Genomic DNA, 24,849 nt, shown 5'->3' with positions numbered 1-24,849 from the left:
AGCCATACACGGGAACTAGAGTGAGGTGGCTGGCCTCAGGGTGCCCTTCCTTGGAAGCCAAGTCCTGTGGATGTTGATGGAATCCTCTCCGACGAAATACCACTAGGGTGGGAGCTTTAATGGGAAACCACCATTTCTCTTCCAGAAAGGAAACATGGGGCCCAGCGTTTGGAGGGCCCCTGGGCAAGACCCCCTCCACGGGCCCCTCCCTCCGTGAGCCCCCCTTCTTGTCGCCATCGTTGCCAGCTGCACTTGCTCCCCCTCCTCACTGCTCGGCAGGCAGAGTCTGGGAGCAGGAGGGCCGCAGCACCAGCTGCTCTTGTCTCCTCACCGCCGCTGTTGCTCAGGCCAGAGCGGGAGGCAGGGGACAAGCGGGTAGCAATGGGAAAGGAGGAGCCAGGCCAGGGGGCTCTTGGCGGCGGGCCCCCGCTGGGGTGTGGGCCCTGGGCAGGTGCCCAGCCATGCCTACCCGCGACACTGGCTTTGCATGGGAGACAAAGCTCCCCCCCCCCCCAGTCCACTGAGCATCTTCTGTGCCCCATTTGTTTTTCTGGTGCATCACTGAGTATCGGACAATACCTGTTCCCACTTCTTATCGATTTGCTATCGTTGGTTTATGCAACTTTCATTTTGTAGGTTGCCCGGAGCACACTGATGGAAAGGCAGGGCGTAAAAGAAGCAAAAAAGGCGCTTGTGCGCATTTGTATTCTAGGCAGGCGTCGAGGAGAGCCCAGAACGCAGTGAGAGGTGTTGGGAGTGTCTCCCCGTGAATGCTTAAAAAGCCCTTTGGGTGGCCTTGCCCTATAGACTGGAGGACCAAGGTGATCCCAGTAGGTTCTGGGACCAGGTAGATCTGGAAGGGAAAGTATGTTGTGACCGATAGCGATGCCAGCCTTCGATCAGAAAGCACGCAGCCTGCTGCAGTCTAAAAGGGCTGCCCAGTAGGCAAGGGGCCAGTTAAATGGATGGGCAGGCCATTCTGGGTGGACAGAAGCAGCTCCCTTCTTCACACAACACGTAACTTAACAGACTGCAACTCCCATCAGCCCCAGCCAATAGGGAATACCATCCTCCTGTCCATTACTCTTGAAGAAGAGAAGCTCGGGGCCAGTGTAGGACTTGGCTACACCGGTTTGTTTGGCCTTATCCTCTGTGGGTTTTTTTAAAATCATTTTAGCTGTGTTCTTGTTGCCTTTGTATCCTGTTGGTGTTACATTTTTAATCGCTCCTGGAGAGCTGTATTTCATGAGGCGCTGTGCCAATAAAAATCAGCCCAACTGCTGAGAAGAGAGAAAGGCACTCTGCACACGCTCAAGGGTGCTCGCCTGCGCACGTTTCTCTTTCGCGCCAGCGCGAACCTGGGCTTGAGCTCGAAATCTCGCCCGCTCTCGCCTCCAGGCTGCGGCGCCCATCATACCCAGCGGGCCTGGCCTGCCCCAAGCCCATCCGCCGCGTTTCACTTCCGGCCTCCTGGGGCCGACGCAGGAAAGGCCGTCCCGCTCACCTGCCGCCGCCTGCGCGGAGCCCAGGGAGCGGCTGCAGGGAGGGCTGCGCCAAGCGCCCTTTGCCCTCCGCCGCCGCCCTCCCCAGACCTAGGAGAGGCAGAAGCCGGCGAAGGCTCCGCGCAGCCGCCCGGGCCGCCCCTCGCCTCTCCGCGGCCCTTCGGGCGAGATGCTCTCCGGCCTCGGCGCCTACCTGGGCTCGTGGCTGCCCAGCCCGCCCGGCCTGGGCTGGGGCTCCAGCCTCGCGGACTCCCTCCTGCAGGGTGAGCCGCGCCGCCGCCGCCCGCGCCCCCCGCGCGCCCGCGCCCCCTCGGCCTGACCCTCGCCGCTTCCTTGCAGGGCTGGTGGGCGCCTGCGCCGTCTCCGTCCTGTGCAGCCTGATGAAGGTCTACCTCTACGTCCAGTGCCTGAAGTGAGCGCGCGCCGGGCTCCGCGGCGCCCCGCGAGCAGGGCCCGCGCCGCCTCGCGTGCCGCCGCCCAGCCGGGCCTTCCGGAGGCGGCGCCCACGCGGGGCCAGCAGCGGAGGGCCGCCGAGCGCGCCGCCGGCGCCGCGACGGTGCTCGGGCCGCGCCGCGCCGCGCCCCGCCGCGTGGCGGGCGCCGCGGTGCCCTCGGGCGCTCCTGCGCCGCACCCGCGGCGGGGCGCTGCTGAGCCGGAGGCGCTCCCCGTGCCGGGGGCGGCGGGCAGGGGCCGCGCGGCGGGGCGGGGCGGGCGCCCCCTTCCGGGCAGCCCTGCGCCGGCCTCGCCGGGCCGGGCACATCTGGACGGGAGGCCGGCTCCCCAGCCCCGCCCAGGCGGAGGCCCGGGCGGCCCCGGCGCCTTCGGCGAGGCGCGCCGCCGGCTGGGCTGGGCGGCTGGGCCCGGGCTTGGCCTGCCCCGCCCCCGCCCCTCGCCGGGAGGGGAGGCCAGGAGCCCGGGGAGCCCCAAGCGCCCCTCGCTGGCCCCCGGCCCGCTCCTTCCCGGCTGCCCCGCCGAGACCGTCCTTTTCCCTCAGCGACCCGGAGCGGCAGAAGGAGAAGGAGGCCATCCGGCAGCAGTGGCCCCTGCTTGACGCGCTGCATCTCTTCGTGCTGAGCGGGGCCTTCTCGGTCGTCGGGCCCCGGGTGGCTGCCCTGGTGGCGCTGGAGTTCTCCCTCCGGGCCGTGTCCGCCGCCCTCTCCCTCGACCAGGTGTGCCGCCGGCGACTTTGCTCCCGGGGGGCCGCCGCGCTGGGTGTGAGGGGAGCCCGGCCCGGGCAGCCGGGCTCGTTTTAAAGGCCTCCGCTTCGCATCCCGGAAGCCTCCAGGCGCGCTTGGCTCTCGCTCTGGCCGCGCTGAGGGAGGAGCGCGAAGCGAGGGGGGGACCCCTTCGAAGAGGCAGGCCCCCGCGCTCGCCCTGGACTCGTGCAGATGTGACCAGCACAGCACAGGCTCTCGTGGCCCCTTGAAGGCTAGCAGATGCGTTCTGGCGGAGCAGGGGGGCGGAGAGCGGCTTGGACGGGCCTGTGCGCGGCTTCCGTGGCCGCGATCTTTGCGTGCCCGTGTGGAGTGTATTTCTGGCCACGAGGAGGGTGGGTGAGCGTGGGAGGAGGAAGGCAACTGCTCCTGAGAGGCGTGCCTAATGCCACCAGAGCAGCGGTGCAGACCCTTCACCCCGTGGGCCCAGTCTTCACCCCAAGTCCTCCCCTGCTCCTGGGGGCTGCCGAGGGCCCGGGGAGAGGAGCCCTTGTAGCTGTCTCCAGTCTGCGATGAGAGATACCTGCAGGGCTTCCCCTGCGTGCCGCTGGAGGGGGAGTGGCACCTGGGGGATCCCCCGGCCCAGCCAGGGAACGGCGCGCAGCCGCCTTTGCCCGCTCCAGGAGTAGTTCACGCCAACGCAGCCCAACTCTCTGCTTCCGCAGGGGTCGCACAACAGCCAGCTCTTCCTGTTGTGCCAGTATTCGCTGGGCTGCGGCATCTCCTGCAGCCTCAGCTACCTCCAGGAGGGGGCGCCCCACCGCACGTGGAACCTGCTCCTCAGCGTGGGCCTGGCCGCCCTCCTGACCCGCTACGTCTGGCGCTTGGCCCGCCACGTCTTCACGATGTACGAGTTGCACTGCAGAGAGCGCTACTGTGGGGCCTGCCTCTTTCTGCTCACCACCTGGCACGGCATTCCCCGGCTGCTGGGGAACGCCCTCAAGGTCACCTTTGTGGTGGCCGACTTGGCCGCTGTGGCTCTGATCAACCGGGACTTCCTCACCACCTCCGAGGCCATCCGATTCTGGACCCCGCTTACCATCTGCTACACGCTCCTGGTCATCTACATGCAGGGTGAGTCCTCGCTCCCTCCTGCTCAGGGTGAGACCTTTGGGTGCTCCACTTCCCTCCCAAAAGGAAGCCATGCTGTTTGCAAAAAGTTTCACTTACTTTATTAATGTCTTTATTTAGCATAATTTTAAATAAATGTTAAGCTTCTGATCCTTTCCTCACCTTGAGCAGCTGGAATGTCTGTGAGCATTCTGTGGTGTCACAGGAAGTTCTACTAATGTCTGGGAAGGGAAAGGAGGCCCCAGGTTCAATTCCTGGCATTTCTAGTTAGACGGCTCACAGGTGGCAAGTGGCATGCAAGACTCCTCTCTGCTGCCCTGGAGAGATGCTGCCAGTCAGACAGTCATAGAATCATAGAATAGTAGGGTTGGAAGGGGCCTACAAGGCCATCGAGTCCAACCCCCTGCTCAATGCAGGAATCCAAGTCAGAGCATCCCCGACAAATGGCTGTCCAGCCTCGTCTTGAAGGCCTCCAGTGTGGGAGAGCCCACCACCTCCCCAGGTAATTGGTTCCATTGTCGTATTGCTCTGACACTCACTCAGTCCTGGGGCAGATGGTTCAAGGGTCTGACCCGGTGTGGAGCAGCTTCTTCCTGTTGTTCAGTTGGGCTTCTTTACTAGTAAAGCTGATGACCTGGATGCAGAGCACCCCCCTGGCATGCAGAAGGAGGCTGCCTTGGATGGGTGCTGATGATTTGCGTGCTTGCTTATTTATTTAAAGAATTTTTATCGTGCTCCTCAGTGGCTTATGTACAGCAGACAAATCTAACAAAGAAAGAAAAATGAACAAAAACAGTCTCTTCCCTCAGGCTTATAATCTAAAAAGACACAACACCAAAGGAAAAAGGGCTGAGGAGGGAAGAGGAAAACAAGTGAGCAGTCTTCCGGCAGGACGGCTGGTGCATCGGCCCTGCTGCCCCCTCACCTTCCTTCGCAGGAGCTTGCAGGCTTCTCTGGAAGGACGCAGCCCCCTGTAGTTGGCCGGTGTCAAGATCCTATATTTTTTCTTGACCCTGACTTTTGTTTTGGGTGATTGAACGGCAGAAGAGCAGCGACAGAACCCCGTGGCGCAGATGGCCTGCCAGACAGTCTTTGTCAGGATGGGCGGGCTGCTGATCCTGCTGATGACAGTGGGCCGGTGGATGGACATCGTGAACATCCTCATCTCGCTGGTCGGAGAGATCTGGTGCCTGGCGCGGGCCGGCATTCTGCTGGATATCTGCAGGAAGCAGGTGAGGCGGGCCGTCGAAGGGAGGGCGTTCGGCGGCGGGGGAGGAGGACTCCGGGGCGCCTCGAGGGTTGCTGGCGGTGGGGAGGCCATGTATCGTAGGTCCACCATCTTGCTGGAGAGGGGCCCCGGGACTTTCCCACACCAAGGAACCCCTGTGGCCTCGTCCCCCGCCCCCCGGGACTGCTTCTAACCATGGAGGATCCCCTCACAGGTCTCATGCGAATCGATGTCACTGATCTCGTGTCTGGACTCTTAATATTTCTCTTTTGGTTTCTCTGGTGTCCCTTCAGGATTACTCCCAAAGATTCTCCCGCTCGGCTTCTGCCTCCCGGCAGCCCCCAGGTTTACGTGAAGAACGCCCTCCCAAATCCCAGCTGGCAGCCACAGCGTCCTGAAGCAGAGAGGCCCAACAGAGGAAGCTGGGGGTGCTGCCCGTGACTGTAGGCTGGGGGTGGGGAGCTGACAGTCCCTGGCCTAGATTTGGCCTGATTTCTCGCGGCTCGCAGCGTCGGCCCGCTCTGGGCCATCTAAGTGCAGGTTTATACACTGGAGATATCTGTCATGTTGGTCAGTTCACTAAATGGCGGCTCGCTTTCTAGTTATTTCCTTGCATTTTTTCCTATTGAGCTGTCTCCGCTCCTTAAAAACCCTTCTGAGCCAGCACGCTCTGGGTTCTCCAGGCAGGCAGGGCGCCCAAGCATGCCTGTCCTGTGCCGCACAGGCCCTCCCGCCAGATGGCTCGCGCCAAGCGATCTATCCGTTGGTGCGTCGGCGGCCCCGACGGAAAAGCCTCCCTGCTCTGGCTTGGATCGAGAAGGCCCAGGTTCAGTGCCCTGCTCAGCTGTGACGCTTGCCGGGCGACCGTGGAGCCAGCCACTCCTGGTGGACGTCGCTTGCCTGCCTGCCTGGTAGGGTGGCCAGGAGCCCTCTTTCACAGAGGGTCGTCCTCTGGTTGAAGGCGTCCTCCATTTGTGGGGCATCCAGCCACATCTGGTCCAGAGATAAAGAACCCCAAGGCAGGAGAGCAGCAAGCTCAGTGGGCACGGAGGGTCCATTTCAGTTACAGTCTTGTCTTGCATCTAAGCCTGTGCAAATGGCAGGCACATTCAGTGTCCTCTTTTTTTGGCAAGTGGCCATCTTTATGCCATTTCAAAAATGTTCTTCACGCTGCTCCTGGCTGAGATGGGGAATTAGACCAGTGCCCGTCGGTGCACCTCCGATGGCTGAACAGGGTCTCCGTGTTCAAAGGCAGCAAAAGGCCACTGAATCGCAGCTGCCTTCAAAACTATTCCTTTCCCAGGCACATCTGGCTCATTGGCACTGGGTGGAACCCAGTGCTGGGGGGGCATGTAGCTCAGGGGTAGAGAGCCCCATGCTTTGCATGCAGAAGGTTCCAGGTTCGATTCCTGGCATCTCCGGGTAGGGCTGGAAAAACCCCTGCCTGAAATCCTGGAGAGCCACTGCTGCCAGTCAGTGCCAACGGTACTGGGCCAGCTGGGCCCAGGGTCTGACTCCAGAAGACAGCTTCTGATGTTCCTGTGTTGGCGGCCCTCTGGCCTGATCCAGCAGGGCTCTTCTTCGGCCCTAAATGCCTGCGCTGTTGACTGCCCAAGGCTTAGCTGGCAGCAGAGGCATTGCTAGGCCCTGAAAACACCTGGCACCCCTGGGACACATGTCTGCAGGAAAATTGCATGAACAGATTTATATCTATATATGCACATTTTGAAATCATGACTAGGATTTATTTAGGTTTCACTGGAGGCAAAGCCAGCCAATGAATTTCTCCTCCAAATCATCTCAAATGAAATACTTTTTTCCATTTATTTGCAGCCTATCCCAGATCATCCCAAACCAATGGGACAAAGTGTTTTCTCTCAGGTGAATTGCCATGCAGGGAAGATTTCTTTGTGTGGGGGAGGGGGCTGCAACAAGTGGGACGGGGGGAGTTAACCCTTCTCTCCCCTGCCGCAAACCCCCTTGACCCCCCCCCCCCCGGGGCATGACAATTAAGCAGAGGAAAAATAACTTCCACTGGCACGAATGGACCCTTGGGGCCCTGGGAAATTGATGGGGAGGGGGCAGGACTAGCAGTGTTAGCTCTTTTGGCCTCCCCACCAACCCATCCCAGTTTGCAAATGGGGAAGATAGTGCTGGCCTCCCAAGGCCAGCTCCAAGAGAGCGCAGAGGTGAAGAGGCCTGAACACGCCGCAATGCAGGCACAGCACACTGGCCCCTCCTCGCCTGGCTCTTTCTGGGCCCCTCCTTGACCTCCCTGTCCCCACTGCTGCTCCCACTCCACCCTCTCCTCCTCCAAGCCCCCTTCCCTGCCCACCCTTTTGCATCCACATCTGTGGAATGCACAGAAATCATTGTAAGCCCCTGTCCAACTTCCAGGGCAGCTTTGCCTTGCAATCTGCTGCAGAGACCCCCCTGGCTCTGCGCGCAGGAAGGGCGGGCCAGATGGCTCAGCTGCACATGGCCTGCATGAGGGGGGGTCTCCCTCTCTTCCCCCTCCCCAGGGTGCTCCCATCTCTTCTCCTGCCAACTGCCTCCTCACTGGAGCTCACCCAATCTCCCCCCCCCCCCCAGGAGAAGTCCCAACTGGGAGAGGAGTCTGGACACTAGATTCACTTAATAGCCCAGGCCTGGCAAACACCTCCTCTTGTGAGGCAATAGGCTGCCATGGGCAGCCATTATTGGCAAGTTGCTTCCTGCTACAGCACCGCCTAGATGGGGGCAAACCTCCCCCAGCTGAGGAGGAGGTGATCTAAAGAACAACAGAGTGCAGTTTGAGACAGGCAGAGAACTGGTTTGCAGGTAACCACAATGTAGCGTACGGGTTGCCATTGAATCATGGGGTGTTACTGTTGAATCGCAGGTTGCCCTTACGCGCACACCATGCGCTATGGTTTAACTATGGCTTGCTAACCATGAACAACCCAGAGTCCACAACCCATGGTTTCTCTTCCTGGGTTGTTTGTGGTTAACAAGCCATAGTTAAACCATAGTGTAAAGTTTGTATGTAACAACCTACAGTTCAACAGTCCATACTCTGGGTTATCATGTGTGAGCCAGGTCAGAGGCGGGGGGTGGGAAGGAGGTTTGAGCTTTGGCTAGCAGCAATTTGTACTGCTGCAATGGACTTTGGCTCTGTAAATTTGTTGTTGTTCAGTCGTGTCCGACTCTTCGTGACCCCATGGACCACAGCACGCCAGGCCTTCCTGTCCTGCGCTCTCTCCCAGAGCCTGCTCAAGTCCATATTCATTGCATCAGTGATGCTATCTAGCCATCTCATCCTCTGCCGTCCCCTTCTCCTTTTGCCCTCAGTCTTTCCCAGCATCAGGGTCTTTTCCAGAGAGTTTTCTCTTCGCATTAGGTGGCCAAAATATTTGAGCTTCAGCTTCAGGATCTGTCCTTCCAAGGAGCAGTCAGGGTTGATTTCCTTTACGATGGACTGATTTGTCCTCCTTGCAGTCCAGGGGACTCGTAAGAGTCTTCTCCAGCACCACAGTTCGAAAGCATCAGTTCTTCGGCGCTCAGCCTTCCTTATAGTCCAGCTCGCACAGCCATACATTACTACTGGGAAAACCATAGCTTTGATTAGACGGACCTTTGTCGGCAAGGTGATGTCTCTGCTTCTTACTATGCTGTCTATGTTTGCCATAGCTTTCCTCCCAAGGAGCAAGCGTCTTTTAATTTCATGGCTACAGTCACTGTCTGCGGTGATCTTGGAGCCCAAGAAAGTAAAATCTGTCACTGCTTCCATTTCTTCCCCTTCCATATGCCAGGAAGTGATGGGGCCAGATGCCATGATCTTCGTTTTTTTAACGTTGAGTTTCAAACCAGCTTTTGCACTCTCCTCTTTCACCCTCAACAAGAGGCTCTTTAGATCCTCTTCGCTTTCTGCCATTAGGGTGGTATCATCTGCATATCGGAGGTTGTTGATAATTCTCCCAGCAATCTTAATTCCGACCTGTGATTCATCCAACCCGGCATTTCTCATGATGTACTCTGCATATAAGTTAAATAAGCAGGGTGACAATATGCAGCCTTGTCGTACTCCTTTCCCAATTTTGAACCACTCGGTTGTTCCATGTCTGGTACTTACTGTTGCTTCTTGACCCTCGTACAGGTTTCTCAGGAGACAGGTAAGGTGGTCTGGTACTCCCATCTCTTTAAGAATTTGCCACAGTTTGTTGTGATCCACACAATCAAAGGCTTTAGCGTAGTCAATGAAGCAGAAATAGACCTTTTTCTGGAATTCTCTTGCTTTCTCCATGATCCAGCAAATGTTGGCAATTTGATCTCTAGTTCCTCTGCCTCTTCGAAACCCAGCTTATACTTCCGGTAGTTCTCGGTTCGCATACTGCTGAAGCCTAGCTTGTATGATTTTGAGCATCACCTTGCTGGCATGTGAAATGAGCGCAATTGTGCGGTAGTTTGAACACTCTTTGGCGTTGCCCTTCTTTGGAATTGGAATGTAAACTGACCTTTTCCAGTCTTGTGGCCACTGTTGAGTGTTCCAGATTTGTTGGCATATTGAATGCAGCACTTTAACAGCATCATCTTTTAGGATTTTAAATAGCTCAGCTGGAATACTGTCAACTCCGCTAGCTTTGTTGTTTCTAATGCTTCCTAAGGCCCACTTGTCTTCACTCTCGAGGATGTCCGGCTCAAGTTCAGTGATGGCTATCAGGGACATTCAGATCTTTCCTGTATAGTTCTTCTGTGTATTCTTGCCACCTCTTCTTTATCTCATCTGCTTCTGTTAGGTCCCTGCCTTCTTTGTCCTTTATCATGCCCGTCTTTGCACAAAACGTTCCCTTGAGATCTCCAATTTTCTTGAAGAGATCTCTAGTCTTTCCCATTCTGTTGTTTTCCTCGATTTCTTTGCATTGTTCATTTAAGAAGGCCTTCTTGTCTCTCCTTGCTATTCTCTGGAACTCTGCATTCAGTTGGGTATATCTTCCCCTTTCTCCCTTGCTTTTCGCTTCCCTTCTTTCCTCAGCTACTTGTAAAGCCTCGTCAGACAGCCACTTGGCTTTCTTGCATTTCTTTTTCGTTGGGATGGATTTCGTTGCTGCCTCCTGAACAATGTTACAGACCTCCGTCCATAGTTCCTCAGGCACTCTATCAGGTCTAATCCCTTAAATCTATTCCTCACCTCCACTGTATATTCATAAGGGATATGATTTAGGTCATACCTGAATGGTTTAGTGGTTTTCCCTACGTTCTTCAATTTAAGCCGAAATTTTGCAAGAAGCAGCTCATGATCTGAGCCACAGTCAGCTCCAGGTCTTGTTTTTACTGACTCTACGGAGCTTCTCCATCTTTGGCGGCAAAGGACATAATCAGTCTGATTTCGATATTGACCATCTGGTGATGTCCATGTGTAGAGTCATCTCTTGTGCTGTTGGAAAAGAGTGTTGATCAGCGTGTTCTCTTGGCAAAACTCTATTAGCCTTTGTCCTGCTTCATTTTGTACACCAAGGCCATGCCTGCCTGTTATCCCGGTGATTTCTTGACTTCCTACTTTAGCATTCCAATCCCCTATGATGAAGAGGACATCTTTTTTTGGTGTTAGTTCTAGAAGGTGTTGTAGGGCTTCATAGAACCGATCAACCTCAGCTTTTTCGGCATCAGTGGTTGGGGCATAGACTTGAATTACTGTGATGTTGAATGGTTTGCCTTGGATTTGTGCTGAGATCATTCTATCGTTTTTAAGATTGTACCCCAGTACTGCTTTTCCCACTCTTTTGTTGACTATGAGTGCTACGCCATTTCTTCTAAGGGATTCTTGCCCACAATAGTAGATATGATGGTCACCTGAATTAAATTCGCCTATGCCTGTCCATTTTAGTTCGTTGATTCCCAAGATGTCGATGTTCAATCTTGCCATCTCATGTTTGACCACCTCCAGCTTACCTTGATTCATTGATCCGACATTCCAGGTTCCCAAACAATATTGTTCTTTACAACATCGGATTTTCTTTTCACCACCAGACGCATCCACAGCTGAGTGTCCTTTCGGGTTTGGCCCAGCCGCTTCACTCTTTCTGGCGCTACTTGGAAATACCCTCTGCTCTTCCCCAGTAGTATATTGGACACCTTCCGACCTGAGGGGCTCATCTTCCGGCGTCATATCTTTTAGCCTTGTGATACGTTCCATGGGGTTTTCTTGGCAAAAATACTGGAGTGGGTTGCCATTTCCTTCTCCAGTGGACCACATTTTGTCAGAACTCTCTGCCATGACCTGTCCGTCTTGGGTGGCCCTGCACGGCATAGCTTATGGCTTCACTGAGTTACGCAAGCCCCTTCCTGGATCACTGCCTTGTTGTGGCGAAGGGGCTTGCGTAACTCAGTGAAACCATAAGCCATAAATAAACCATTCCAAACGCCAAAAAGCCTCCAGTGCCTCCTTCCAAAGTGGCCAAACCCAGGTCAGTGCTGCACGCCTGGAACCTCTTCCTGCTCAGGGGAGTGGGGTGTGCACAAGAATATGAGAACTCAGGTAGGCACCATTGGATCCCCCCCCCCCGCGCTTTTTTCATTGCACCACTTTGAAATAATCATGTAACCCACCCACCCAAATCTGGGTACTGGAAAAAGATCTGAGTCGTCATATTTTCAAAAGAGTTTGTTAATAAAACTGTCACAGAGCCAAGAGGTAATTTTTCCTGGGGCCGTGTATGATTTCTCTTAGCTGTATTACTAGCCACCTTTGTGTCAAATCTAAACCAGCATGCTGCTGGTTTCAATGAAGGCATCACAGGATCTTACCGATATATTCAGGCAGGCACTGAAGGCAAGTTCATTTTATTTAAGCAAATACTTGTCAACACAAACCACCATGCTAAAACTGAGCTGCAAAATTTGGCTGTATTTTCCTCTGGTAAAAGAGTTTTTAATGCTGCATTTTATTGTCTTGCCTGCCTTTTAATGACTCTTATTTTTTTGTTCTGTGAGCTGCTCAGGGACCATATCTTGATGGGCAGCCATACAAATTTAGTAAATAGAAATGTTTACAGCAGAAACCTAGAAATTCTCCCGATACCTCTGTGGGTCATGCAGCCCAAGACTGGCGCCTTACTTAGGAATTACGTCTGAGTTAGCACACCTAGGACTGGCTGTTAAGACATGTTTAAGACCACTGAAAGCCCTTTATACCCATCGTCTAAATAGCACGTCCCTTATACTGCGTTTTATTTTCTCTGTTGTCTTTTGTATTTTATTCTGTGAGCTACTCAGGGACTGCCACGGGCAGCAATGTGACATTCAGAAAAACATGGATCAGAGGTCGTCCACCACGTTTTGGGGACCTCCCAGGGTGGTCAAAATATAATAATGAACTGAAATGTGATGTCATTCCTAATGCAGCAGTGTGCGCGTCAGCGGGGGCTGCGGGGGGGGGGGAAGAATGGGACGCGGCAACCATGGGACTGCAGATGGGCCTGTGCCCACGTGTGGCCGTGGCCCAGCTACGTTTAAAGAGAAATGAGTAAAAACCGACTGCCGCGGAGGTAGCTTGTCCTGGCAGGCCCGACAAGGTTTCACTTCTCCATCCCCTCAACCAATTTGTTTTTATCCCCCTTTTTTTTCCTAGCGTCTACTCTTTTTTTATGGCTCTAGCGTCGGTTCTCAGACCCAAAGGGGGTCTTGAACTGCTGCCTGGGGGGATGTCTGGTGAGGACCCAACCGCTAGGCCACCACAGAGACCTGGCTGAGAGGGAGCTGCGAAGGGAGCAGCTGTACAGCTCCTCGAACCAGTGGCTCGGGTGAACCCCTCTGACCCCTCAGGATGTCCCTGGGTCAGACATGCATGCTGGTGCAAGTAACCAGGAGAGGGACCTGCTCTGCACCGGCCGCATCCCACCCCCAGCTGAGAAGGGTTCGTGCCAGGCATGTATCAGGCACACATTTTTACTGGGGTTATGGTCGGGGAGGCACATAGAACTTTCCCCCTCAACTCCTGTCCTTTCCCCCATCAGTTTCTCAAATCTCAGTACGTTGCCCACACCTGGCTCTTCCAGACCCCAGAAAGCCTTAAAGTCCTATCACACAAACCCCAATATTATCTGGTGCACATGCACCACAGTGATGGTTTGGAGGAGGGGAAAAGTAAGGCACATCTTTGCAATTACAAAGTAATATTATAAAGGAAATCAGAGTTCACAGGACCGTTAAACATGAATTATTTCTACCGCTGCCACAAAGTAAATACATGCACGCCCACCAGATTCCTTGGACTTTTCTACAACTGCCTGGGGGGAGGGGTCATGCTAAGGAAGGTTCTCAAAAAAGCAACATGGTTCCAGCAATCCTTTGGTTTCATGCCATCTCCCAGCAGAGACTAGGAAGAGACAAGGAAACACACCAGCTGCCGGCCATGAGACTCCTCCTGAACCTGGCAGGTCCTTTCCCTGGTTTTGAAAACGTCTCCAGTTAGCCGTCACCATTGCCAGAGGGGCTGCCAGGTCTGTTGGTTTTGGTGCAGCTGACTAAGGCTGCAATCCTATGCGCAGTTACCTGGGAGAAAGTCCCGTTGAACACAGTGGGACTTGCTTCTGAGTAAACAGACACAGGATTGCATAGCAGGAGTTGTCTGCATCCCTGTATCTCAAGGGGATGCCTTCCCCCATATTAACCTGTATCTCAAGGGGACGCCTTCCCCCATATTAACCTGCCCAGGATTCTCATTATGTACAGCAGTTTAGCTAGAGACTGATGCCTTGTATTGTTTCTCTACTTGTAGTTCCCTGCTGTTTGGTAAGGTTTTCAGTGCTCACTTAAATTCTTTCCTAAGTGACTGACTGTGCACTCCGGTTGAAGCTCTTTCCACACTCTTGAGCATTGTAAAGTTTCTCTCCTGTATGGATTATTTGATATCTAGTAAGGCGTCCCCTATTAATGGAGCTCTTCCCACACTCCAAGCATTTATATGGTTTCCTCGAATGTGAATTCCTTGATGTCTAGTAAGGTTTGAACGTTGGCTGAAGCGCTTCCCGCACTGTGGGCATCGATATGGTTTTTCCCCTGTGTGGATTCTTTGATGTGAAGTAAGGCTTGAGCTCTGACTGAAACTCTTCCCACACTCCAAACATGCGTACGGTTTCTCTCCTGTGTGGATTATTTGATGTCTAGTAAGGTGTCCACTATTAATGAAGCTCTTTCCACACTCCAAACATTTATACAGTTTCTCCCCTGTGTGGAGTCCTTCATGTTTAGTAAGGCTGGTGCTCCAACTGAAGCTCTTTCCACACTCCCGGCATTTATATGGTTTTTCCCCCGTGTGAATTCTCTGATGAGAGGTTAGGCAGGTACTACGACTGAAGCTCTTTCCACACTCTGAGCATTTATAAGGTTTCTCCCCTGTGTGGAATCGCTCATGAAAAGTAAGGCTCGAGCGCTCGCTAAAACTCTTTCCACACTCTAAGCAATGATATGGCTTCTCCCCTGTGTGAATTCTTTGATGTGTAGTGAGGTTCGAGCTCTGACTAAACCTCCTCCCACATTCCAGGCATTTATATGGTTTTTCCCCTGTGTGGGTTATTTTATGTATAGTAAGGTGTATCCTCTGAGTGAAGCCCTTTCCACACTCTAAGCATGTAAATGGTTTTTCCCCTGTATGGATTATATGATGTGAAGTGAGGCTTGAGCTCTGGCTGAAGCTCTTCCCACACTCCAAGCATTTAAAGGGTTTTTCCCCTGTGTGAAGCCCGCAATGTTTAGTAAGATGTATCCTCTGGGTGAAGCTCTTTCCACACTCCAAGCACTGAAATGGTTTTTTTCCCACGTGCATCCTTTCATGGGAGTTAAGGTGTGCATTTGACCTGAAGCTCTTTCCACACGCCAAACATTTATAGGGTTTCTCACCACTGTGAGTTCTCTGATGCGAAGTAAGGTTTGAATGCTGACTGAAGCTCTTTCCACACTCGAAGCACTGAAATGGTTTTTCCCCTGTGTGGATTCTTTGATGTGAAGTCAGGTTGGCACGATGACTGAAGCTCTTTCCACACGCCAAGCATTTATATGGTTTCTCTCCCGTGTGGATTCTTTGATGTGAAGTCAAGTTGGCACTATTAATGAAACTCTTCCCACACTCCACGCATTTATAAAGTTTTTCTCCTGTGTGGAGTCTCTGATGGAAAGTAAAGCTTGACTGCTCATTAAAGCTCTTTTCACACTCCAGGCACTGAAATGGTTTCTCCCCTGTGTGGATTGTTTGATGTCTAATGAAGTGTGCAGTATGCTGAAAGCTCTCACTGCTGTCTGGGCATCTGTGTGGCCTTTCCCTTGCGTGAATTCTTTGACTTGATTTATGACTGAAGGCCTTTACACGTACAGAGCATGTATTCATCCTCTTCCCGTGGCTTTTTTCTTGTTCGATTGGGATGACACAGACATCCTCACTCTGAGAAGTAAGAGCATCAATCCTCTGGTTCCCTCTGTGGTTTCCCTCCTGCATATTTGATCCTTCCCAGTCCAAAGCTCTTTCACTCGTGTGGGCTCGCTGATGCGATACAAGGTATGAAACCTGACTGAAGCTCATGCCACACTCCCTGCATATCTGTGGCTTCTCCCCTGTGTTGATTCTACAATGTGAAGCAACGCCAGGTTTCCAGTGGGATCTTTCCCCGCACAAAGCAAACTCATCCTTTCCTTCTGCCATGGGACGGTCACGCTCAAATGGGCCTTCTTGAGAGTCACCATGCTGGCAAATGGCTTGATCTCTCCAGACCTCCTCTTGGTTGCACTTCTGCCTCCTGGACCCCTCTTGATCCCCAGCGGTCTCTACCTCCAGTTCCTGCTCAGTTGACTCCAGTGACACAACGCTGGGCTCCCGCACATCTTCTGCGTCCTTCCCATCACCTCCTGGATAAGAAGCACAGAGTGTCAGGATGAGGCATGCAAGTGAGAAATGGGGCCTCCAGTCAATCAGCCGCTGTGGAGAACTAACACAGATTTGGCTGCTTGCCCCACTCCAATCCAGTTTCTGCCCTGCTGCAGGGATGGAAAGAGTTCTGGTAGCCTCGGGGGCCATTCTTGATGAGGGGAATGCCTCCAGGCTGGTGCCCTTAGAGTGCCGAGCAGCTCCTGCTTGCTTTGGCCCACAATGACAGTGTATCTTATTATGAGGCAAGGAGATATGTCGGCAGGTGTCAAAGCGGACAGGAACTCTCAGCCGGATGGGTTGAGCCTGTCCTGGATGATACAAAACACAAACCAGAGAATCTGCCGGCCAGCCAGGGAGCCTTCCCCACAAATCCCAGGCAGCAAAGGGTGCTACCACATACCTGAACGGGAAACTGCTGATCTCTTTCCTTCCTCGGGATCTTGGACAAAGAGATCTTCTTCCCCTTCCTCCATCCAGGAGATGAGGGCAGGTTTGGAAATGAAAGCAGGATTGGGAACTAGTTTGGAGGACACAAACAGATGCATTACTTCCAGCTGCAAAATATTCAGGCGAGATGGAACAAGAAGGAACAAGATATTACAATCAGCTCCAAGCAACTGACTTTGGCTGCTTCCCTGACCACTGTGCTTCTCAGAACAGTATCCCCTCAAGAATCCTATGCATGTCTACTCAGAATTAAGCCACATTAAGTTCAATGGGGCTGACTCCCAAAGGCATATAGCAAATGTTCTGCATTGACTGCAGCCAGCTCTGAGTGCAGGGCTAACCAAGAAGCAGGGCAACGAAGCCAACCGATATTGAGGCACACAGGTTTCGGACCAGTGGGCTTTCGGCTAAGCAGGAGTGGTCAAGGTGGCTGGCGAAGGTCAAAGCACAGGCCAGCAGTCAGATACGTGGGGTCAGGAGAAGGCAAGCGCAGCTGAGACCGCAGGCAGAGGTCAATACACAGTTTGGCATCAGATACGTTGCACAGTCCAGAAGCAGAGTCAAGCAGGAGTCAAGGGTCCGGAGCACGGAGCATCAGTGACAGGGCAAGGTAGACAGCCCTGGGCTTGGTAAACAATCCAGATGTGTTGGACCGCAACTCTCATAATTCCCAGCCAGCATGGCCAGTCCGGCACATCTGGAGGGCACCAGGTTGGGAAAGGCTGCTATATGCATTTGGGAATAAGCCCCCTTGAACTCTGTCTGACTTCATTCTGAGCAGACCTGTACAGGATTGCACCGTGGCAGTGCTCAATTGCCATTCATGCCTGCAGCAACATCAGACAAGGGGAAACGGGTTTCTTACCCACAGTGGTCACGTTGACATAGTTCTCCAGGATGACTTCCTTGTACAGCAGCCTTTGGCCTGGATCCAGGAGAGCCCACTCCTCCTTGGTGAAATACACAGCCACCTCCTCAAAGGCCACCAGACCCTCAAACAAGAAGAAACATTCCTGACAAATAATCCCCCCACCCCACAGACACTTCACACAGCCTGAAAGGAGAATTCAAGGTGGACAACCTGGGTACTTTCCTGCAGCTTCATTTAATCTCTGGTTAACAAGCAAAACCAAAGCAATTATTCTTTTATTTGCTGCATTTCTCTACTGCCCCATAGCCGAAGCTCTTTGGGCAGCTCACTGAACAAGACTTGATTAAAACCATAAAATGCAGCAGTGCAATAAACCGTAACATAAAAACATTCAAAGGTTTAAAACAGAATAGAACTAGACTAAAAACCAAAGTAAAAGGCGGCACCAGTGCAAGGGCCCAAAAGCACGCCAAGGGCACACTCCCGGGCACGTTCAGCCAGAAGAGTCCTACAACCCCCAGCATGGCTGGCTGGAGAATGCCGGGAGTTGTGGGGCTTTTCTGGCTAAATGTGCATAGGGGTGCGCCCTTACACGATTTTGTGGCTTGTTTTAATAAGCCAGAAGACTTAAAATAGAAAGTCCTCCCCAGCCTCTCTGCAGAGGGCGTTGCAGGATTGGACGGCCGGCCACCGGTGAAAAGGACTTTGCTTCCTGCTTCTTCCCAAGCAGGCCGGGGGGGGGGGGGGTGTTAGCAAATGGTCTCCAGGAGCTGCAGAACCAGAAGGCTTTGGAGGGATGCGGGGCAGGGAGGCCCCCCCCCACCACTCAGTCTTCGCTTCAAATCCTGCTTGGCATCATTCTCATGAGATGGCCAAAGGAGCCCGGCGGTGGTCCCGTCTGTGACGTTTTGCAGCATTTTGCAGCACCGGAAACAACAGGAAAGAAAAGCCCCAGAACCAAGGAGCGGGGCGGCGACTGGTGCCCTCCAGATGTTTCTCGGATGCGTCCTGCAAGCCCCAGCCAGCATGGCCAGCGGTTGGGGGGTGATGGGAGTGGCAGTAGCCCCAGAACATCTGGAGGGCCCCTGGGGTGCTTTGCCTATTCCTGGCCAAGCTGCGCTGCCCTGAGGACCTGGATGGGCTCCCGCCCCCGCTTACCTCCATCGTTTGGGGCTGGGCAGATGTCAGCCCTGCGGGATCGACTTGGTCTTCTGCTAGAGCCCTCAGACCCACCAGCCAGAGCCTGGTGCAAAAAAGAGGCACAGCGCTGAGCCTGCGAGGGCGGTCCGGGGAGCCTGGAAGCGCCCACGCTTCCGCTGCAGTTCTGACTAGCCGGAACACAAGTATTGCCCAGAGGTGCATTTTGAACTTAGGAGTTAAAGAATTCTGAGGCTGGGGATTGTTTGGAGCGCCAGAACGGCCCCCCTTCCGCCCAGAAAAGGCACTCCTGGCGACCCCCTCCTTTGAAGGATTTGCCATTCCAGTGGTGCCACCGAGGGCGCGGGGGGGGGATTTTGTGGCCACTACTGTTAATACGATTGAGAAGCAAGAAACCCCCCAGTGGGCCCAGATCCACCTTCTGCCGGCCCTGCGGAGGTCATGACCTCGCTCAGCCTTCCTCGAGATGTAGGCGACTCCGACCCCCAGCATTCCCAGGCTGGGGGATGCTGGGGGTCGCAGTCCCGCGCATCAGGAGGGCGGCGATGCGGGGAAGGCGGCTCTGCCTGCAGCAGGGCTGGCGCATCTGCCGGGGGGCCGCACGCCCATCCGCCATGGGCAGCGCGGGGCGCTGCAGCCCGCGACGCGGGGGGCACACGCCGCGGCCCGCGAGGCCCCCTTCTTATCTCCTGGACCCCCCGCGCCTGGCGCGCCCGGGAGCGGCCGCGAGCGGGAAGCGCCGCCTCGGTGGCGCGCCAGGGGCGCAGGGGGCGGCCGCGCGCCCCGCCAGCTGCCTCCTCGGCGCCGAGGGCCCCTCCCGCAGCGGCGCGCGGCAGCCCGCGAGGGGGCTCCGCGGCCGCGCCCCGAGGGCCCGCGCCCGCCCGCAGCTCCTCCCGCGTCCTCACCGCCTCCGGGTGGTGCGCAGCCGCGGGCCCCCGCGCCCGCCGCGCCGCTCGCGCTCGGCCGGCAGCCGCGGGAGGAGCGCCGCCGAGGGGGAGGAGCGCGCCGCAGCCCCGCCCTCTTCGGCCGCGCCGGGGCCGCGTTCGACGGGGCGGAGCGCCGCCGCTGCCCCGTCGGCGAGCCGGGCCCTCCGGGCGGCCGAGCCTCGCGCGGAAGCGCGGCGCAGCATGCCCGTGCAGCGCCATCCGGCGCCGCGCTGGCGGAGGCGGCGCGTGCGCCACGGCAGCCCGCGCGAGCGGCTCCGGGCCCGAGCGGGCTCCGCCTTGCCGGGCTCGTCTCCTTCGCGCCCTCGGAGCCCTCCGCGCGTAGGGAAGGGCCGCGGGCGGGCGGGCGGGCGGGCGGGGCGGGGCGGGGCGGGGGTCTCGGCTGCCCCGGGGCCCCTCTGCAGCCGCGCCCTGCAGGCTCCCGGCTTCGGGCAGCCCCGCTACCCCGGGGGCTGAGGGGCGTGGCGCAGGCGCCCGGGCGGGGCTCTGGCCCGCAGCAGCCCCCGCGGGAGGCCGCTGCCCTGCGCCGCGCCTCTTCCGCAGCGTGCCGCCGTGCGCCGCTCCCAGCGCAGCGCAGCGCAGCGGCCCCGCGGGCTTCAGGTCGGCCCGCTTCCGGCCGCGCGAGAGGCGCGGGTGTGCAGCCGGGCCGAGACGAGGCCCGCGAGACGAGGCCCGCCAGGTGCCGGGCAAAACTCCCCCCTCAGGCCCTGGGCAGCAGAGCAGGAGCCTCTCGCGCAGCCTCGGCCGATTGCTTGACGTGGTGGTGGGTGCTACTTGTTCGGTGTCATTTCGTGGCCGGTTTTATACTTTACGTAATGTACCTTCATGGTTTTAATTTTTGTGACCTGCCCAGAGACCTTCAGCTGTGGGGTGGCACAGAATGTGCGGAACGAAAGGAAGCCGCCCTGGGCAACCTCTGAGCCCCGAAGGCCCTGCTTGGGGCGGAGGAACAGCTTCTCCACATGAGGGAGGTTACCAGCACAGACGCACGGGGCCTTTGCACACGCTACGAGGGAGCCTGCAAATAAGCCCACCAAGTGCCGGCCCAGGAAAAGAGCCCCCTCTCTGAAGCATGGGAATGGCCGTCCTGGGCGAGGCAGCAGCGCTGGGTGGATTCAGGCCCAAACAGACACCACCCTTGTGCATGCAAAGGTGTAGCCAGACGGGCTGGGAACCAGGCTTTGATTCTCCCTTGCCGTGAGCCGGGGAAGCAGCGCTCATCTCTTCCCCAGTATTTGTGTCTCAGGCCCCCGAGCCCTTCCCTTGTCGCCCTGGGATGCGGCTATTTGCAGAGGGCCTCTCCAGGGATGTCTCTCCTCCTGCTGAGCTGCCCTCCCTGGCTGATTAGCGGTGCTTGTGGGGATTGGATGCTCCCCCCAACCCACCGCAACACCCCCCTCCCCACGCTAAGCCCTAGCTGAGTCAGACATCCGCAGCCACCACTCTGACTAACTGTCGAGTGCTGACACAGCGCAGCTGCTTCCGCAAGAGTGGTTGACAACAATTCAAGTCCAGACCAGGAAACCCAAACCCACTCACCCACCCCTCCTGAAACAGGGAGAGAGGAGGCGGCCTTGGGGGGCCAGCGCCCTCAGCCTCGCTCCATTTGTCTCCAGAAAAGTGCCACGTGGAGACCTCCAAGAGGATGCAAGCAGACTGATCCAAAGCAGGGGTCTCGGGCGGCATTCACGCAGCTGGCTGAACTGTTTCCATTGTCTGTTGCAGAAAAGACAATACTGACGGCTGGATCCAGATTTTGACGTGTGAAACTGTAGTGGCAGAAGCAGGCTTTCCTGCTCCCTTCTCCCCATGGCAGCCCCTCAAAGCACCCCCCTGAAAGTGCTACACAGAGGGTTGGGGAACTGTGCTGAACGGGGTGAGCTGTGGGGGAATCCCCCCCAAATGGGACAGAGGCACCTTCTGTGCAAGGCACATCCTGGATTCAACCTGGAGTCTTGCAGCACCATAAAAGCAAATTATTCCAGTATAAGGGGATGAAGTGGGCTGTAAGCCTGCCAAGCTTTCTGCCATAATAAAAGTGTTAGGGCACAATCGTATGGATGTTTAGACTGAAAAAAGTCTTACGCTTCCCAGCATTCCCCAGCCAGCTGGAGAACACTGGGAGGGGTGGGACTTTTTTCAGTCTAAACTAGGGATGGTGGAGAATTCCACCACGGATTTCAGTGAGGCTGAATGCACTGGCATTCCCCGAAACCCGTGGCGGAACGGCCTCCCACCCCCGCCATCTTGCGGAATAGCCCCGGAACGAAACTTACCTGGGGCTCCAGCGGCGGCATCTCCTGCAGCAGCTGGTCTTTCGACCGGCTGCTGCAGCCGCCATTTGCGTCCTGCGAGGCTGCTGTGATAGGCTACATACTTACGTAGCCTATCACAGCAAAGAGCAGGGATGCAAACGGCGTAGTGGCCGCCGTTTGAGTCCCTGCTCTTTGCCGTGATAGGCTACGTAAATACTTACGTAGCCTATCATGGCAGCCTCGCAGGACACAAATGGCAGCTGCCATTTGCATCCGCAGCAGCCCGTCCATGGCCAGAACTCCGGCTGTGGATGGCCCTGGCAGGCGGCTCTACGGAGCCGGCCAGGGAGGATTCTGGGGGGAGGGACGGAGCGCCTCCCCCCCCCCACCGCGAATCACATCTGCGAAAAGGTAAGTGACTTTCGTACATCCCTAGTCTAAACATGCATAGGATTGTGCCCTTAGTCTTTTAAGGTGCCACAAGGCTCACTCTTGTTGAGGTTTAAAGTGGCTTAACAATACCTGCATTTCCCTCTTCCTAGGAAAGATTTGTTTGGTGGGGCAAAGGGAAGCAAGGTCCCTCCAAACAGAGAATGCTCAGGTTGTTGTTGTTGTTGTTCAGTCATGTCTGACTCTTCGTGACCCCATGGACCATAGCACGCCAGGCCTTCCTGTCCTGCGCTCTCTCCCGGAGCATGCTCAAGTTCATATTCATTGCATCAGTGATGCTATCTAGCCATCTCATCCTCTGCCGTCCCCTTCTCCTTTTGCCTTCAGTCTTTCCCAGCATCAGGGTCTTTTCCAGGGAGTTTTCGCATTAGGTGGCCAAAATATTGGAACTTCAGCTTCAGTATCTGTCCTTCCAATGAGCAGTCAGGGTTGATTTCCTTTAGGATGGACTGATTTGACCTCCTTGCAGTCCAGGGGACTCGTAAGAGTCTTCTCCAGCACCACAGTTCGAAAGCATCAATTCTTCGGCGCTCAGCCTTCCTTACAGTCCAGCTCGCACAGCCATACATTACTACTGGGAAAACCATAGCTTTGATTAGATGGACCTTTGTCAGCAAGGTGATGTCTCTGCTTCTTACTATGCTGTCTAGGTTTGCCATAGCTTTCCTCCCAAGGAGCAAGCGTCTTTTAATTTCATGGCTGCAGTCACCGTCTGCGGTGATCTTGGAGCCCAAGAAAGTAAAATCTGTCACTGCTTCCATTTCTTCCCCTTCTATATGCCAGGAAGTGATAGGGCCAGATGCCATGATCTTCGTTTTTTTAACGTTGAGTTTCAAACCAGCTTTTGCACTCTCCTCTTTCACCCTCAACAAGAGGCTCCTTAGATCCTCTTCGCTTTCTACCATTAGGGTGGTATCGTCTGCATATCGGAGGTTGTTGATAATTCTCCCAGCAATCTTAATTCCGACCTCTGATTCATCCAACCCGGCGTTTCTCATGATGTACTCTGCATATAAGTTAAATAAGCAGGGTGACAATATGCAGCCTTGTCATACTCCTTTCCCAATTTTGAACCACTTGGTTGTTCCATCTTTGGTTCTTACTGTTGCTTCTTGACCCTCGTACAGGTTTCTCAGGAGACAGGTAAGGTGGTCTGGTACTCCCATCACTTTAAGAATTTGCCAGAGTTTGTTGTGATCCACACAATCAAAGGCTTTAGCATAGTCAATGAAGCAGAAATAGACGTTTTTCTGGAATTCTCTTGCTTTCTCCATGATGCAGCGAATGTTGGCGATTTGATCTCTAGTTCCTCTGCCTCTTCTAAACCCAGCTTGTACTTCCGGTAGTTCTCGGTTCGCATACTGCTGAAGCCTAGCTTGTAGGATTTTGAGCATAACCTTGCTGGCATGTGAAATGAGCACAATTGTATAGTAGTTTGAACACTCTTTGGCGTTGCCCTTCTTTGGAATTGGAATATAAACTGACCTTTTCCAGTCTTGTGGCCACTGTTGAGTGTTCCAGATTTGTTGGCATATTGAATGCAGCACTTTAACAGCATCATCTGTTAGGATTTTAAATCGCTCAGCTGGAATACTGTCATATCCGCTAGCTTTGTTGTTACTAATGCTTCCTAAGTCCCACTTGACTTCACTCTCTAGGATGTCCGGCTCAAGTTCAGTGACCGCACTATCAAATCACAAACCCTGGGATCCTTGGGAAAAGCCACCGTCGTTTTTAAACTGATAGTAAAATCATATGTGTTTGTTGTTTAGCGAGACACGTGTGGAGGGAGCTGGCCAGGGTGGAGGGGGTGAGGAAATCATCCTTCCCCATTCTGATGCTCTCCAATAGCATTGAACTACAACTGCCATCATCCGCAGCCTGCATGGAAAGCTGAACTACAACATAACAGGTAGAATTACGTGTTTAAGGTCTTCGTATTGCTTTTTAGAGAGCGATCTCTCTGTACCTTTCCCGTTATATCTTTCAAAATAAAAGGGTTAGAGATCTACCTTTCTTCCCTCATGAAAGATGACTATTTAAGGAGGGCACCTGGGCTATTCCTGAGGGGTCTCCATCCACCCACCCCTTATGATGTCCCTGAGTATAGACTTGCCTGCGTCTGCCTGGCAAGGCTCCCAAAATGTAGCTAATCCATGACCACTTGTTCTGTTAAGACCTCACACCTCAGTGGCGAGACCTCCAGGAGCAGGGAGAGCCCGTTATCTGGAGTTTGGGTTGCCTTGGAGTGAGGCTGCTGGAAGGTCACGGCGTTTTTGTGATAGATGTTTGATTTACACGTATACCCAGGCTGAGCGTAAGGAGAGGCTCACTGCATTAACACTCCCAATAGATATGGCTCGTCTCTGGCAGGGTGCTTGCACTCTAAGGAAGACTCCAGAGCCCAGCCAAGCACTCTGACTCGCAGCCAGATCTTGCCTGCGTCTCTCCCAGAACGGAAGTTTCTTCACACACACTTGGCTTGGATGACCTCATCTCTGTGGGGCAGGGAAGAGGGGAGAAGCTAAGGCCACATTCCCCAGAGGCCCCCTTCCAGAAGAGCCATCTGTGGAGAGGCAGCTCCTTCGCAAAAGCAGGACACTGCAGCCCTGTTGGTTCATTCACTCTCTCCTGGCCACTCAAGGCTGTCAAGGGTTCCCAGAGGACATCCAGACTAACCCCTCTCCCAAGTGCAGGATAATTCTTGCTGTTGCTCTGAGCTTAGAAGAATGGCGCACAAGGGAGAGGAGCCAAAGAGCAGGCAGAGCGGGGGATCATCTCAGAGCTCCCCAACACCACCATCACCTGACAT

At 54.9% G+C, this 24,849-nt stretch overlaps 2 protein-coding genes across 2 annotated transcripts; one reads left to right on the top strand and one right to left on the bottom strand.

Annotated features, from left to right (window-relative positions):
- Positions 1–1,588: 1,588 nt before the first annotated feature.
- On the top strand, positions 1,589–5,620 carry TMEM82 (transmembrane protein 82). The gene is made up of 6 exons (XM_084822319.1): positions 1,589–1,765; positions 1,842–1,914; positions 2,497–2,671; positions 3,382–3,790; positions 4,832–5,019; positions 5,309–5,620. Exons 1-6 carry the CDS (start codon positions 1,672–1,674, stop codon positions 5,411–5,413), a joined length of 1,044 nt encoding a protein of 347 aa, XP_084678445.1. The 5' UTR covers positions 1,589–1,671; the 3' UTR covers positions 5,414–5,620.
- Positions 5,621–13,731: 8,111 nt separating this feature from the next.
- LOC146335149 (uncharacterized) lies at positions 13,732–24,849 on the bottom strand. Its single transcript, XM_084822291.1, is given in 10 exon segments — positions 13,732–13,971; positions 13,974–15,890; positions 16,313–16,429; positions 17,225–17,351; positions 18,389–18,473; positions 19,294–19,772; positions 20,154–20,350; positions 24,222–24,348; positions 24,477–24,535; positions 24,843–24,849. Coding segments are annotated over 10 exon segments (3,270 nt in total). The 3' UTR covers positions 13,732–13,816.

The sequence above is a fragment of the Heloderma suspectum genome, chromosome 15 (genome assembly GCF_057233095.1).
Source record: "Heloderma suspectum isolate Gila_16-S chromosome 15, 16-S_ref, whole genome shotgun sequence".
Lineage (NCBI taxonomy): Eukaryota > Metazoa > Chordata > Lepidosauria > Squamata > Helodermatidae > Heloderma > Heloderma suspectum.
The sequence above is the reverse complement of the archived record's forward strand: the minus strand, read 5'-3'. Positions and strand labels throughout refer to the sequence as shown.